Source organism: Sebastes umbrosus, chromosome 5 (genome assembly GCF_015220745.1).
Source record: "Sebastes umbrosus isolate fSebUmb1 chromosome 5, fSebUmb1.pri, whole genome shotgun sequence".
In the NCBI taxonomy this organism is placed as follows: Eukaryota; Metazoa; Chordata; class Actinopteri; order Perciformes; family Sebastidae; genus Sebastes; species Sebastes umbrosus.
Window position 1 is genome coordinate 20412788 of NC_051273.1, and position 17815 is coordinate 20430602.

Sequence of the window (17815 nt, forward strand, 5' to 3'; positions counted from 1 at the left end):
TCCCAGCATGCTTTGGGTGTGAATCAGGGAAACAACCCCCAACCCATGCTATATATCAAGGCTAACACAGATAGGGGGACACTCACATTTGCATTTATGAGCAATTTCAAGCCTCTACTTCGCTCGCATCTAGTTGGACTGTCGGGAGAAAGCTGACCAATTGGATGAAGAACGTGGCTCCACACAGAAACACACTGACTTTCTCTGGCTGATGTCGCCAACTAAGCTTCCGAGTAAGGACGCCGGAGTGTAGGAGTGTAGGAAGGGGCCATTTTCCCCCACACTTTACGCCCCTGGGACCCAATTTGGCGTCGCAGTGTAATCCCATCGCAAGATGGTCTTTAGTTTTAAAAATATGTGTGGAAAACATGAGCGTGGGGCTTTCTGACCTCGGAAATAGTAGCTTGTTTGAATCTTAAATCAAGGTTCACTTACTTGCCTTCTTCAGAGCATTCAACTACATCTCATAGTCTTCTTCAGTTGGTGGAATTTGCTCACTTGTCATGGAGGAGTAGATGCTCCATCACTACTGGCTTTTTCCAGAGATTACAGCTGCATCCCGGTCTTCATCAGCAGCACACAACTCAGCAAACTCTCCGCTGATGAAGACAGTTGAAAGCTCTAGAAAAAAACTAGAAAGGGGACTTAAAACTTGTTTAGACTCTATTAAAAGTACCGGATATATCACATATTAGCTAATGTTACAACGAACATAACCTTTGCAAGGCCGACGTTACAATAACCATTTCAAACAAAGGAGAGCAAGAGAGTCTAATAGAGAGGCGAAGTTCCGCCCCTTCCGGTGGGGTGGACCCCATGGGACTTTATTTTGGAAAAAATATGTACGGTAGTCAACAGAGAGAGACAAATCATTTTTTGATCCTGTTTGAATTGCGCATGAAGTTTACATATGATGGTTGTCAATTTAAAAGATAATTTTGCAAGTCAAGAAAGTTGCAGTTTGACATAGGTTTGTCGTAGTATCATTTAGTTTAAGTTTAGCTAACTTAGCTATGCATTTTCACAGTCTTATACTTCAACAATTTTACAACAAACTGTGACTTTCTTGACTTGCAAAATTATCTTTTAAATTGACAAATATGTGTAATTCATGGCGCAATTCAAACGGGATCAAAACAATATTTGTGTCTCGCCGTTGACTACCGTACATATATCTTCTGAAATAAGGTCCCATGGTGGTCGACTGGAAGAGGCTTTGCCTCTATATAAACAAAACAGTTCTTTTTACTGTAGTATTAAATAAGAGACAATTTAAATACGAATCACTTCTTAAAATCTAAAATTATAGTATGACACAACAGAGGTCAGTCTGTCTCTATGCGTCAGCCCTGTGATAGTCTGGAAGCCTGTCCACGGAGTACCTCGCCTTCGCCCAATGTCAACAAGCGGTTACAGATAATGGATGGATGGACAACAGAGGTCAGACAGAGATAGTAAAGAACCAAAACATCCTGTCTAAATCTGGCTGCCTTAAACATTATGACGGAATGAATCTAAATTAGATGCACCACCAGACTTTTAACTGCACTGCTTAGTACTTAAGGCTTCAATCAATCAATAAGCACATTTATGGTGGCGGGCATTTCATACTTGTTCACTTAAAAATGACTGTAAAACAAATAAGGACAAGAGACATCAGCGCGTACAGAAGCTGATCTATCAGTCATAAAAACTGTGTGGGTTCAAAGGAGAAAATACATTTTAAAAAGGAAGTGAATAATTGTCTCTCAAGAGATATCAGAACTCATCACCTTTGCTCTATAGTTCCCGAATACAGAGTCATCATCAACAAGACGTGTTAATCTCTGGAGACGAACCGTAATGGAAAGTATGGGACTATTTCCTGCTACAAGCTGTGCTCCATTACTGCCGCTCTCCGATCTAACAGCAGACATCCTTGGAATCACCCCCAGAGAAACTGAGACGGACCCATCAAGCTTTTGCTGTAAGTACATCTTCAATATCCTGTTTACTCCCTCAGCCAAAGTCAACGGTAGTTTACGCCCAAAAACACACACGTCATCTCAACAAAATGCGTACGTTCCCTGACCTGCCGCTCCGCACCGACCCCGCTACACGTTCTGACATTTTTAGTGATAAACTGCCAGCATTTTAAAGCTAATTCCTAGCCACCCCTCAGCCACAGAGTCACAGCTATTGATTGAGACACTTAAACACTCAGCATCCATCCACCCATGACCACTCGTTGGTGTTGAGCTCAGGTCATGTAGTGCACTACATTTGTTCCTCAGCCGTGTGTCAGAGGTTAAGTTGTGAAATGTTATACTGTATGTGTTAAGTATGTGAGATCCTGAGAGCACTTAACAGGAGAGCTATGTCCTTGACAGCTGGCCTCAAAGAGACGTAGAGACACGCTGGGCCGACGCCGGCTCTAAGGAGACCTTGGCTTAGTCTGACTTTACATCTAGATGGTGGCAGGTTCAGTGTGAAGGACACGATCACATCACACTTAATGTCAAGTCTTATTTAACCTTCCTTTACTAAACGCGGCTGATAAAGCGACTCAGTTAAATACGCTTGTTTGCTTTCTTCCTGAGAGTTACATGAGAAGATCATTATTACTCTAATGTAGTTTTCATTCTGGCAGCTATTCTTTTAAATTTAGTCTTAGTCCGGTGTCAAATGTCCTTGTTAGTCTTTATCTTACTAGTGCGATGCCCGTTCGGAGCGGGCCAATTGCTTGGTTTCCGATATTGTTACTTCGAGGGTGTCGGGGGCTAGTGTCCGTTAATAGTGCGTGGCTGTTCGTAGCAGGCTGGTTGCTTGGCGCCGAGGAAGAGTTGCTTGCAGCGGTGTCAAGAACCGCTCGCTCAGTGGTGGAATGTAACTAAGTAAATTTACTTAAGTACGGTACTTGTACTTTATGTAAGTATTTCCATTTTATGCTATTTCATACTTCTACTTCACTGATTTCAGAGGCAAATATTTGATTTCACTACATTTACATAACAGCTTTAGTTAGTTAGTTACTTTGCAGATTCAGATTAATACTCAGCAATATATAAACTCTATTTATTTTCATTACTTTTAAAGTTATGAAAATTAGAAACACACTTCTGCATCACTAATTATAATCCGGTAATATAATGTATGTGAGGTGATATGATTCTAAAATACCTTTACTTTTTGTGCTTTGAGTATATTTTTATGTTAATACTTTTGTACTTTTACTTGAGTAAGATTTTGAATGCAGGTCATTTACTTATAACAAAGTATTTTCACACTGTAGTATTGCTACTTTAACTTAAGTGAAAGATCTGAGTACTTCTTCAACCACTGCGCTCGGTGCTCGTTGACTCCAAGGAAGTGAAGAGGAGTTTGGTTGTAACGTTGGTACATCCAGCATCCAGCAGTAAAACTGAAATATGAATGTTCTGCATAACATTAAACTTTGGTGAAATTTGACACGTGAATCTGCGCCGTTTGCCGAGAGCAAGCCGTCTTGACAGTGCTGACCTTTGAGGGGATGGAGAGCTGGAGTCCAAAAAAGAGGAAGCTATCGCAACTGTTGGACAAAAGAACAATGGTTCGCAGACGTTTATAAGACAGAATTGATGGTACAAATATATGTTACATCTGTAGAATAATCTGCATGAAATGATTGTCCCGTTTGCGGCTGAGCTTTGCTAATGAGCTCGCTAACTGACTGTTAGAAAGTTCGCTAACTCTGCTGACTTTATTTTTCCCCCTTTAGTATCGTTTTATTGAACAAAATGAAAGGGTGAAGTAAACAGTAGCTATTGTGAGTGACTAGTGCTAACCCGATCAGATGGGCATTTTAGTTTAACAGTCAGCTAGCCAGGCAAGCTAGCTATTGCCTTCTAAGTGTTTATGCTAAGCTGAGCGGCTACTAGCTCAAGCTTTGTGTTAGTTAGTTTAGAGATATGAGACGTAACTTCTCGGATGTGTCTAGATGGTAACCCGCAGTTTGCAAAAACTTGCGAAAACTCTCACAAGACTCGTTGCCTGACACCTATCCTAACCTTAACTATTCAAGGTCAATGCCTAACCTTAACCATCTCGTGAGAGTTTTGCAAATTGTGGGGCATCATCTAGACACGACCTAACGTCTCATCTAACGCTCAGCAAAAAAGCACATTTCCCAGAACTATTCCTGTAATACACAAAACTAGACAACTAAATCCAAGTTGTTGTTTTCTGGTGCCGTTAAAGATCTGCTTTCATTTGAAATGTCTGTAAACACGAAAGGAAATCAGGTTATATTATCAATTCTAATTTCTAATATTCAATATTTATGGCTGGTCCCCACAGAAAGTACATTGTGCATGAATAACACAGTTCAAAGAAGAGTTCACAGTAAAATCAAGTCATTAGGTGATTGCTCATTTTTTACCAAAATAATAAAATAACTGATCAAAGTCACAGGTCTAGTCTCACGCCCGTCATAAAATATGAGGAGCATCTCCATGCAAATCATGTGAAAACCTACAGTCTAATCAGCGCACTATTCATGCCCCCTCGCAGATTATTTCCATTTCATTACATTGTCACTCAGCCAGCTTTGTTTGGCTCAGTCTACATTTGCCTTTGAACATCAACGGCACCTTTTGTCAGAAACTGCTGTAACGTTTCCAGCAATGATCAGATAGCACTTCTGCTATTTTTACTTCTAGATGCAGCACTGGCCCAGAAAAATAAGATCTGAGTTGATTAGTGAAGCCTGCAAACCCTTTGTGGTGCATCTAAAAGGAGGCCTTCATCTCATGATACACAATAGAACTGAAATATGCAGATATAACTAAATAACAGGCTCTCTCATTCATCCTATTTAAGCACACTAAGAATATCAGCTATTTCTTTGAATCACTGAATGACTAAGGAGAGACATTTTAAGAAACACATTTATTTTAGGGCAACTGTCGGGTGCTTAGTCAGTCCGAGAAGGTAAGAATCAAGAGTACACTGTGACACAAGCTGTCCTTGACTCGTCCTTCCACATTTCTCTTAGAGTCCTGTATCCTCCATTTCAGTACGTTTCCTCTTAAACGTCTCTTTTTCAAACTTCTTCAGTTTAAATGTTTGAATGTTTGAATATCGTGTCAGAGATCATCCTGTTATACAGTAAGTGACGGGATCGATGATTAGGTGGGATAGGCGCAGAGGCAAGTCAGCGCTCTGTGGAGGTCTTCACGCCACCAATCACTAGCGATTACAGTTTGTAGTTGAAAAGTTTATCGAGCAGCAGAAGTGTTGCTGAGTGATGAAGTCAGTATGGCTCATGTACACACACTCACACACACACACACACCTGAATATGGTCTCAGCGTCCATTATAAGAGGTACTTTTCACTGATTGAAGTCTTAACATTCCCATCCGGCGCTGATTCCCTCATCATTTCGCCTGGATGAGTGTCCCACCCTGTCTTCCAGTTAATCAGCCGGGTTCACTGTGTGTTAACAGCTCCAGCCAGCCTGTGGACGAGGAGGAAGGCAGCACGCAGCTGGATCAATGTCCTGATGTCTGAGGGAGACAAAAGCCAGTGGAGATCCGGGAGGTCTGCAGCCTCCCTGCCGCACTCTGTCAATTCCATCAATCTCCCTCGGCTGGGTCGCCCTCATGAGCCTCTCAGCTGAAGAAATATGTGGATTCTTTCACCCGCTGGAGATCAAAATCACCTAGAGAGGTAAGAGGCGAGGTGTCAGAGCAGGTTAAAGTTTGAACAAGTAGTCTGGACAGTAGTTGCAGAAAGTAAATAACATAACAAAACTTACCACATACTATTACAGGATAGGTATGCTAACTGTCGTTGTTCTGATACCGATACAGGTATCAGAAATTCGTCCGATATTGCCCAAAATTCGGGATTGGGTATTGACGAGTACGCTAGTCTATGCACTGATCCATAATTTATTAACCCAGAAAAAAAATAGGGGTGCACCGATCCAACTTTTTCAGTCCCAATACCAATACCTGGGCTTTGGGTTCGGCGAATACTGAGTACCGATCCGATACCAGTGTTTAATTAATAAACTGTATGCCTCACTATGCGACTAAGTGACTGCGATCATTCTTTTATGTGTAAGGCAACATCAGGCTTTGACTTAAACATAGAGTGAATTTAATGATGAAACAATGTACCGGTTGCACGCGACCGGCCCGGCGGTGTCAACAAAAGACGGAGAAGCTCGGATTACAACACAAACGGAGAGAGAGTTCTCTGTCTTCATTCTCTGCTCAGGTAGACATTACTCCTCTATATCTTTACATAGCAAATAGTTCTTTGATGCTATATTAATACTCTGAATATCGTATAAAGCACCTTTAAGGAAACTTCTAAGACCTGTAGGATGTAGTTTGTAATGAGGTGGATTATAATCTTTATGAGACATAGAAGAGGAGAAGTTGATTTTTTTTTTAAGTGGGTCAAACTCAGGAACTTTAATTTTAACTTTTAAGTTTTACTTGGCACCAGCAGTAACATTTCTATGAGCTTTAATACACCTCTTGAATATTAATTTCAGCTCTGGGATGAGGCCCTGTCCTGCACTCTGTGTGCTCTTTGCCTCTCTGACAGCAGACTACACCAGCAGGAGCTGCAGCCTGAATTATTGAGGTAAGGCCATAAAAAGTTTAAGAATGCAGAAACTTACTGTAGCTAGAAAATGATGTTAATATGAATGCTTAAGATAATGCATTAACTAACTAATAAATGTCTAGGTACCTGTCAAAACATTAAGACGTGCGAGGAACTGATATAAACTCTGTCTTAAAGGTGCAGTGTGGAGGATTTGGCGGCATCTAGCGGTGAGTTTGCAGATTACAACCAACTGAAACTTCTCCCCATAGTGCCAAGCGTGTAGGAGAACTACGGTGGCCGACGCAAAAACATGAAACCGCGAATGGTCCGATCTACAGCCAGCGTTTGGTTTGTCCGTTCTGGGCTACTGTAGAAACATGGCGGCTGCATGAAGAGGACCCGCTCCTTATGTAGATACAAACGGCTCATTCTAAGGTAATGAAAACACAATGATTGTTATTTTCAGGTGAATATACACTAAAGAAAACATACGGTAACACTTCATTCTACATGTCCGCAAAGTCCATGGTAACTGGCAAGTAACCTATTTGAAAGTTCTTTTGAATTACTGCCAAATTACCCTAATATTTACCTCACATTTATCACAAATTACTTTGTTTGGCTGTCTTGACTGGACTTTTATATATAAATAGCTGGTAATTTATTTAATACATTTCCAGGAAAAGACAAAGTTAATTGATATGCTTTATTTCCATGTCTGCTGGTAAATAGATTATAATTATCAAATAACTTCTTTGAAATTTCTATTAAAAAAATAAATAATTAATTATTAAATAATGTTTATAATAAAGTAATTTGCAGACATTTTTTAGGTAAATATTGGGTTAATTTGGAAGCTATTTCCAAAGAAATTTCCAATAGGTTACTTGCTAATTATCACCTAATTATCATGAAAATGAAGTGTGACCAAACATACTTATTAATATCATATTCTACCAATAGATCCCCATAAATGTTACACAGTTCCTTTAAAACAGTTTTTGTTCTTTAATATGCTCGCAGTAAGGAGCTCCGAACTCCAATCCTCTCCACACAGTAAATGTTTGCACTTTCTATCTTGTATTTTTCTGAAGTTACTGTGTTGTGTAAGAATATTATGTAATCATGGTAACACACAAACAGACTGTTACCATGATGACGTAATGTTCTGCCTTGTGTGCCAAAGTGAAAAAAAATAAGGAGACATTTTTCTTGACAACCACTCACCTTGGGTCTTACAAACTCATATCAAATGATACCAAAGTAAATATGCCAGTGTTTAAAATAGAGCGCACAGAATAATTTAAAGCGTTTGCTATACGGACAACTACTGTGTCATCATTAAAGTCAGATCCTAGCTGTTGAAACACAGTGATGTAAGTTATTCAGTGTGCTCTCCAGCCTTTTTTCTCCATCTGATGTCCTGCTGGATTACACACAGTAAAACCCGATTCACCTTAATAACAAGTTCAGCATCCTTCACAGTGAAGATTATAGTGGATTTTAGTCCACATCCATCGAGTCCCATATTGAACATTAAGCACAGTGTGCACACACACACACACACACACACACCCCTCAGGAGCACACCTGACTGGTCTCAACCACATAAGCTGATTATGCAGAGGAGGGACACAATTAACAGTAATCAATTTATACAACCAGCTGTCAGTGCCAAGCAGACTGTACAGATGGAGATGGAGCGAGGGGTTACATAACAGCAAAGCCTCCATCCACCTGACTGACAGAGAGAGACACTGCCTTTGTACCTCCACTCTGGACAACAATAGACAGACGCTCGCAGTGGCGTCGAAGGAAAACAAGCAAATCTGTATCTGCTAGTGGCCACGCAGGCAGACATGAATACACCACTCATTACTGAAGCTGAAAAATTGATTTTTAGCCAAACTCAATGGATTTTGCTGTTTGAATGAGCAAGCTGAATACCATGTCTGGGCAACACAGACAGCTAGACAACCAACTACAGACAACGGGATAACTATACAGACAATAGGCAACAACATTTAGCAATTATAACCAGGGTAGAAAATACAGGGTTGTGCGAGAACCCAATTTAATAGCATTCCTGTCATTTCCTGCTAACCTCAGACAGAGCTTCAGGACATACAAGTATTCTTCAATCCAATTAGGAAAAAAAACGCATCCTGCATGTTGACGCCTTCAAACAATACCCCAGCCTTGGCGAAGCCAGGTGTTTGGGAGCCAAACAGCTGCATCGAAACTGACCTGTCTGGGGCACTTGGGCCAGCAGCAGCATCAGCCTCCTGTACTCCTGGTACTTCTTGTTCTTGGCCTCAGTCCTGCCACAAACAAGGAGAATAGAAAAAAAAAAGTTTAGTAACTCTGAGAAGAACATGTTTGTGTGTCTGTAGATGTGCTGAGTCAAAGACAACAGCACTTTCTGAGTTGTCTCAGGGGGGGAAGGTTCAGCCCTCATTCACGTGTCTTCATCAGTTCTGCTGACTGATGGTATTTAAACATCTGCAGGTTGTTCACACCTGGATGTCACATTTGAGCTGTTGATGTTACGAGCGAGATGTTTTTAAGACCAAACAGTTTTGGAGAGGCAGACAGGAGTACCGGCACGGAAGCTAAGCAATGTACTGCTGTAAACGCCACGTTAGTCCGGATCCCGAAAGTCACACAATAACAAACTAACCGATCAAGGCAGCGGTAGAACAACACCTTCCGTGTTCTACAAGGTAAAATCACTGTTTTTGTAAATGGAGTTTGGTGGCTTTGAAGACGGCAATGTAGCGGCTCCAACTTACTATGACTCAGCTAGTGCTGGCATTCGCATTATTCATAACCATATTGACTAGCTTACTTTGATATCCTACGTCACTGCTTTTTGCTAACAGCTAAGTGTTTCCATTTGAAAAAAATCACCAAAAAAAACCCGGAAAAGAACACAGATTGATTTGACCTTTCAGCAGGTATGGTTACCATGGTCACCGACTTGCTTTAGTGTATCGGCATGCTAACTTTTGCTAATTAGCACTTCACACAAAGTACAGCTAGATGAAAAGTTAAGGTTGCACATGAATGTTTGAACTAAATTCTATGGTATGAAATAGTTGTAGAGACATTTCACTCAAAGCTACAAATGTCAACCTCACAGTAGCACTAGAGACAAGGTCAAGGGTCACCAAAGTCAGAGAGATTCATCCTGTGGGGACCATGAATATCTGAAGTTAATAGCAACCCATTTAATAATTGTTGAGATATTTCAGTCTGGACCAAAGTGGTGAACCAACCGACAGCCACGTCACTAGTGTTTCACCTATAGAGGGCAGGCCGACTCAATGGAGTGCAATATATTAAAAATGGATTTATTCCGAAAGACTAAATAAAAAAAACGATAAGTCTGTTAGCTGGTCTTCAGTGGCAAATTTAACGGTAACATTAATTAGAATACTGCGCTGTAACAATAAAATAAATGCTTCAAATTTTAAAAAGTTGTATACTAGGGCTGTCAAAGTTAACGCGTTAATAACGTGTTTACGCAAAGTCGTTTTAACGCCACTAATTTCTTTAACGGATTAATGCAACGTGTGATTTTTAGGTTGTAGGGGGCTCAGTTTTAAAGCTAGAGTGAAGATACTGGCATCATATGCCACTACAAAACCTAAGAAATCCATTGGTACCAACCATGTCATACTAGCTTTTCGCGGAGGAGCTTAAATAACGCTCCAAACTTGCGCTAAATTTTGGCTAGGAAAAACTGGCATGTCCATTTCATTAAATATTTTAATCGATTGACAGCCCGACTAAATATATCGTAAGGGTCTAATTAGCAAAAAAAAATCTATTTAAAGCAGGGGGTTGTTTTATATTTAACAAATTCTTGTAGGGAGAAATCTATACTGTCACATTGCAGCAAGTGAAGGAATCCAAAAAGTCTTTCTATTCCCACTCGTCTATCTCTCTGTGGTGTCTACAAGAATGAATAATGTGTTTGCGAGGCTCAGGGAACAGTAATGTGTCTGTGTGACAGGGAGGGAGAAAGACAAAGACGGCGAGGGCTGCTGTGGAGTAAAGGCTGTAGAGAAGGTGTCCAATTATCCCAAAGAGAGAAAAACACAGTCAGATGATGAGCATAACCCAGCCTGAGGCCAAGACAGATGTATGGAGAGAGAGAGAGAGAGAGAGAGAGAGAGAGGGAAATCATTTTGGATCTAATGTCACGGACAAGTGGAGGAAAAACTCTGGCACGCTAATATAACTTTTACAATCTCATAATCTCTTGTGTGTGTGCACCTTCTGTTTGGATTGTTTTATAATGTATGTACATGGAGGAGTTGCATGTTCAGTGTATGATGGCTTTTGTCTGTACCATAAAAGTCCATAAAGATCCTACATAAACACAGACAGAGAGACAGAGACTCATGGTTGTTATGTGAGAACAATTCAAACAGAAAAAGAGGCACAAGCTGCAGAAGGTGGTAACTATGTGTGAAAATATGACCTTGTAACTAAGACATGTAGATACTGTATGACTAAGTATTTGTACCTGAATAGGAGAGGCTGTGAAAAACAGCTTTTTTTTGTCATCATAAACCTGATAGACAGCTGACCACAGTGTTGCTCCTGAAACTCACAGGAACTTCATGTGCGTATGTGAGTGTTGCACAATCAAATGTGTTCCTGCATGCAGGTGTGTAAACTCACGGGAGTGCGGTGCAGTATTTCTGTAGCAGGAAGGTGGACAGCTCTTGAAGGATTGGCTGGCTGTGCAGAGCGACAAACTGTTCCCGACAGACCTGACAGGAGGAAGAAGAGGCAGAGAGAAGTGCACTCTGAGTTAATCTGGTCCAAACCCTCGACAGAAAAGCTCAAACAACATTGTTGCCACAATTTAATGATAGCTTATATATGGACATTTTGAATATTTAGAAATACAGAAACGTGCTAGATTGGTATGCGGCACATCTGGTGGGTCTGGCTAACTAACATGACGCATGGAACTCCAGTTAGAAACGGCAGCTAGTAGCAGTGATAGGCTAACGCTAACACAAACTACACACAGTTAGTGAGAAATGAACAGTCAGCAGAGGTTGAGAGCACAGAAGCCCCCGCTTACACAACGTGTAACGTTAACATAAAATCTTTTTAGCATGTATGAACTTCATGCTGTTTAAACATTAAATATATGCCAGACCCCAAATATATGCCAGAATTTGTCTTGAAGTTCATTGTAGTATGTATGTGTGCAAAACCTCACGTTTGTAGTGTATACAGGCAAAGCTTCACTCAAAGGAAATAAATGTGAAGTTTTCATCCAAATTTATCGCAAGTTTGTTGTTGTGTTGGCCGAATCGAGATTAACAGTTGGTGCCGCTAATTCTCCAGTCGGGTGCCATTAAACCGTTGTAAAAGACGAGGGTGCAACGAGATGCTTTAATTAAAAGATGGCCAGTCAAACCTCAAACTTACGAAAACGTGATGGAAATATGGCACGTGTTTGTTTCATGTATTAATTTGAGAAACGTTAAAGTCTCCTAATCGCTCCACACAGATCTGATGTTTCTAATGATTTAAGATTCACTTGGTAAGTTTCTCTCCACTGCACTTTGTCGTATTTTGCTTTTATCGATACACCAACTATTCCACCTCAGCCAAGCGCAAAAACTTTTTCCGATATTTTGTTTATGCGAATTTCAGGCGTTTCCATTCCGGTGTTTTTATGCGCAAATTAAAAAGTCACATAAAAACAGGTAGATGGAAATGCACTTTGCCAATAAAATTTTATTCAAACTTGTTTGTGACTTATTTTTCTCTGAAATATTACAAGCGGAACTTTATGACGCATTTTTCCATCCAAAATCATCATCATCTGCCTCCTCTACCAGCTGTCACCAAGTACCACACTGAAGCTCTAAACACAAGTGAAACTGATCAGCCAAGCACTGATCATAGAGCTTGATTAACTTTTGCATTATTCATTAAAAGAGTCATAAACACACAGTAACAGTGTGAGCTGTCTTGCCTTACCTAACACAGGTGTTTCTTCCTCACAACTTTCTGTGCAAAAACTATCCACCGCCTCATTAAAATGCAGGGATCTGATCAGTGGAGCTAACAGGGACGATTCCTTCTTGGAATATTGGACATTTTCCACGCATTACCTTTGTGGTTCGTGCAGTTTAAAGAACAAAAACAGGTCCTCATGTTGATCTTCAAGCTCTTGGTCATTGTGGTTCGTTTTCTACCCCCCACGTGAACGCGTATGATGACGTCACTCAGAAACCCGTCTATACTGGCAGTCAGGGGGTTCAGTTAAATGGGGGGGGGGTGAGTGATGAAGGAAGGCTCAGTCGCCATTAATAAAAGGATCTTCTTGATGTGCTTAGGTGTTGACTAAGATATTGATTACCCCTCCTCCGCCGCTGTGTTCAATTACCTGTGTAATGAGGAAAGCGTACGCTCACACATCAAGAGAATATGAGAGAGAATAAATGTACTGAGAGGGAACTGCCTCATTGGTTGTTACTCCTCCGAGATTGGATGAAGACATAAAACTGTGACTGTGCTCTGAAGCTACATCTACAGAGAACTGGGACTTTATGGTAATTTGATAAATTGTATGCTACTGCAGCGTCTCAGTCTGGGCCTGTCGACAAGCTAGTTTCAGGAGGCTGGGGCAGACAGCCATTTATTCAGCACAACAGACTCTGTCTAATGGTGCTACCTGCAGCCAGCAGCCTGTAAATGTACCAAACTGTGAAAAGATTTTGTTTTTTTTACCGGCTTCACAAAGCTAAAGCTTCTACTTTATCAGAAGGATGCTACAAAAAGGGAGTCTGGATGTAAAGGCAAGAGAGAGCCAGAGGAATGGAATCACATGTGCCACCTTAAGCTTCAATTAATCAGCAACAAGACTTGGTCAAAACTGAGTATATGTCTGGGCCGTGTACGGTCAGTCTGTGAATTTGTGGCTAAATTGTTACACAAATAGTCAGTAGTCATGTCTATAATGTTAAATCCAGCAGTACATTTCCACCAGATCCGGCGAGGGTGCTAGGGGAGGTGCTGCTCCTCTCAAACAGGAAACAACGTGGCGGCCTGCTCGTAAACTTCCTGTTAGTCCGTCTAAACAATCCACCAAAATCTACTTCTAAAAACATTTTAAGCGAGAAATAGTCTATGCCACTGCTGAATCTCACTTCATTTGAGAACTAGATCGCCTAGTTTTACAGCTTGGTCCACGTTTTGTGAGCTGGACGCATCGCGCTGGACGGGCTCATTTGCATAAAGGACTGTTCCCCACCTTTTCATTTTGAAAGAGTAACGGCCAATGAGGAAACTACAACACGTGGCCGACCAATTGTGTAACTTCATCACTCAGTGACAGACTTTTGCATTTGTAGACTAAAAAAAAAAAAAAAGAAACCTGATACATGATCAGACAGGATGAAACAGCTCTGAATGGATGATGAGGATGAGGAATGGTGAAATAATCTGGACAGGCGTGAGTAAAAAGAAAACGGTTGTACTGTAATGTGATACCTTGTTCATGGTGTCCACCGTGATGGCGTGGGTCCAAAAACAGTCGTGAACTGAGACGAACGTCAGGCCAGCACTGAGACAAGAAGAGAGGGAACAAACAAACGGATGAAGATAGTCCACGTCATGAAGGGGTTGAAATCAGAGGAAGAACATAATAAGAGAGAGTAGACAGTCATTAAAAATAGGTAGTCTTAGGTAGAAGGTGCATTACAGCGACAATAATTGCTAAAATCCTGGCGGACGTTCATTCAAAGCCAGTGTGAGTTATCACACCTGTCAAGAGCCTCATTTTGTGAATTGAGCTAATATTACAAGACATCATACAATGCTTATCTGAGGTGATAATTACATTCAAGACGAGAGGGTACATTATCAAAGCTACTTGAGATCATACATACATGGAGAGTCTGTGTCACAAGCATATTACACACTACCTTTCTAAGAAGAGACTCTGCATGGGGAAGAGGAGATGCAAGACATGCATCTCTGTTTGATTTTCTTTAGGTGTTCCAGATGTCCGTGCTCTAAGTAGAGTGTGTTGAGTGATACCTGTAGCAGTGGAGAGCAGTCAGCATCATATGTGTGGAGTCAAGAGAGTGGATGAAGTTTGGCGGGAAGGCATTCTTCTGTTTAACTGTGTCTGGCCTCCTGAGAAACGACACAAAGCCAAGAAGAGACATATAAAAAACACACTTTCTGTACTTTGCTGCTTTCCAATACAAAATAGGATGTTTCAGCCAGCTGAAGTGGCCTCATTATGATTCCCCAGAGGAGACAGATAGCAATCCTATATTTCGATTCCCTTTTTAATTTTGAGCATGTTAGTAACCACTGCACTAAAAACCACTGAACCATTTTAAATCTGATAATGTTACAGTAAATAGGCAGATGAATAAAGGACTGTTTGAACAAATAATCTGTACATAACAATCACAAAGGAATTGTACAAAGAGAACAATATGCTGCAATTTAAACATTGATTTACTGACCGCTGTTTAAAGCAGTCTTGTATGTGCAGTACAAAAGTATTATTCTGACACCAATTATTAATCTCTGCTTTCATTTAGTAGGAATGTCTTTATCAAACACAGAGCCAACAAAATACCGTCAGTAACATTTGAAATGCAGCATTTAAGTGTTTTTCAGTTACAGGGTTGTCGTTTAGTAAATCAGGCACTGATGGCGCGGTGCTGTATTATACTTCTTTATATAGGCTTTTTTTGCCTACCAAAATGTTGTGCACTGATCAGAGGGTTAAAATATTTCAATACATTTTTTTTTAGAACCACTGGTCTAACTCACTGTTTTTTGTTTTTTTTAGTTTTTATTGTTTTCAAGGTCAGACTCTTAATGGAAAGTCTTACTAACAGACTAACATGTCTAATTAATAACACTATTAGTGTCTGCATCATTCATTTTATTCAGTCCCACCTGTGCTTTCCCTGCTATGACAAGTCAAAAACACTGCTCTGAAAAGGTCTGTTTGTGTGAATGGATTTCAACATCAATATTTATGTTCTGCTATGTGACCCCCGGGGGGGGGGGAGGTGGACTCTGCGGCTCTGTGCTTTCTAAACAATAGTCAATATGAGAGCATACAAATATAGAAGTGATTTAAAAGAAATAGTACAAGGTAATATAAATGCAGTGCTGCTGCTGCTGCTACTGATGATGGAACTGGCAGTCAAATAAAAAAAAGCATCCTGCCAATCTGTATCCCCGTGTTCCCATTACCCTGAGCCTGTGCCATTCAAATCCTCTGGGCTGCCACAGACCAGAACGCTCCTCTAATGGGAATGGAGACAGAGCGGAGAGAGAGCTTGGGCCAAACCCAGAGCTAAAACACACACACACACACACACACACACACATACACAGGATGCCTGTCTGTCAGTCTCGTTTACCTTCTGTCCGCTTTATTTTTGGCTTGGAAATGTAAGACTTTTATCAGAGTGCCTTTAGTTCTGCTGTTTTGGGCTTGAGCTGAACAAAAAAAAAGATTCCTGGAGATTTATTTTCAAGCTCACTCAGCTGTCTACACAAGACTGTCTTTCCCTTTGTGTCACACCAACATGTCGCCTTTAACTCCCATAGGCCTGGAGGTGCACAGTCCGTACTCTAAGGGTTAGCAACCACAGCTCTCTAAAGTGTAACTGTTCTCCCTATAGAGCTGATGGCTCACTTCATGTCGCCAGAGATGGTGAACGTTGGCATCGGGCTGAGCATTTAATGTTACTTTTTTTGTCCACTGCAGTTTAGAGGCCTGGATAATCAGCAGTCCTCTAAAGACGAGGAGGAAAAAGCAAGAAAAGCGAGGGCTTGAAGGCTGTCACTACTCCGTCTGTGACTCTATTTACATATTTAGAAGCTGGACAAGCTTTTTTTAGGATCTTTAATTACAGCGAGTGCAGTTGTGTGTGCTCCCGTGTGTGTGTGTGTGTGTGTGTGTGTGTGTGTGTGGGGAAGGAAACGCGGAGGAAAATCGACCATGGCGATTGTGTCAAGTTTAGCTCAGAATGTCAGCCTGTGAAACACTGATGCTTTCTCTTGACAGCAAATTTCAAGTTTCAGACGAGACGGCCTTTCTGAGCGGCATCCTGCCCTCTCTCTCTCTCCACCCCTCCCCTCGGCTGGTTTTTAAGTATTCACACTGCTGGATCTGTAGAGCACTGTAGATGTCAGATTGAGGACAGCTGTCAGTCGCTCTCACTCCCGTCTTCCCTCGACTCTCCGTCGCTGTCTCTTTTTGTCCTCTACTCACCTCTATCACCGTTTCTCTGTCGTCTCTTTTAAAACTATATCCACCTATTTTTCTCTCGCCTCCACGCCATCGCAGTCATTCACACATCCCAAACTGTCACTTATTCAGAAAATACCACAAATCATGGTCTTCTTTATCCCAAAAGATCAAATATCATCTATTGAAGTGGACTGCCACTCAGTAAATCACAGGTGCAAAAGCAGCTTCTCTGATCAACCTATTGGCATCAAAAGGATGTAGGTTCTCTGTCGTTTGTCATACATAACTGCACTGGAGTAAAACAAATCTAGGGGTTGAAATCCTCCTTAAGAAGCTACACAAGAACATCAGAGGCGCCTTAATATTACTTGAGGCCCTGGGGCTATGTACGTTTTGGAGGCCCTCCAATCCTTTCACAATATGCCAGAGTAACTTTAATTCAGAACCCCTCTGTCAATGGACAGCGACAAATAGTGAATGGAGTGTCCTCCTAATCAGTTATAAGAAAAAACGTCAACAATAAGTCAAAACAAATCTAGGTTATTGAGCCAAATAGGCCCCTTTCCTGCCCATTTTCCAGCTCCCTGATCCAACAGTAAGGGCTGCCGAGGTGCATCAGGTGTGTTCAAAACTAGGGCTGTCAAAGTTAATGCGATAATAACGCGTTGACGCAGAATTCGTTTTAATGCCACTAATTTCTTTAACGTAGTAACACAACTTGTGATTTTTAGGTTGTAGCGGGCTCAGTTTTAAAGCTAGAGTTAAGATACCGTCTTCTGGTTAATGAGTGCATACTATTTTAGCTGTAATATGCTTCTGGACAAAGGAGTTTGAACTACCTTTTTGAATTAATTTCTGTTAAAAAAGAAGACCCATTTCAACTTCTTCCATCTGAACCTTGAAGTGTAAAACTATGCTTTCAAACACTTCTGATGGGATTTCCTACTTTATGACAAATGAAAAG

General features: G+C 41.0%; 1 protein-coding gene across 1 annotated transcript in view; it reads right to left on the reverse strand.

Moving 5' to 3' along the window:
• Positions 1-4275: 4275 nt before the first annotated feature.
• polrmt (polymerase (RNA) mitochondrial (DNA directed)) overlaps positions 4276-17815 on the reverse strand; it is a 57992-nt gene continuing 44452 nt past the window's right edge. The window contains exons 17-21 of the mRNA XM_037769651.1: positions 14661-14759; positions 14112-14184; positions 11274-11365; positions 8829-8902; positions 4276-5679 (exon numbers count right to left, since the gene is read on the reverse strand). Of these exons, the coding sequence (XP_037625579.1) occupies positions 5630-5679; positions 8829-8902; positions 11274-11365; positions 14112-14184; positions 14661-14759 (388 nt within the window). The 3' untranslated portion in view covers positions 4276-5629. The remainder of the gene's footprint in view (positions 5680-8828; positions 8903-11273; positions 11366-14111; positions 14185-14660; positions 14760-17815) is intronic.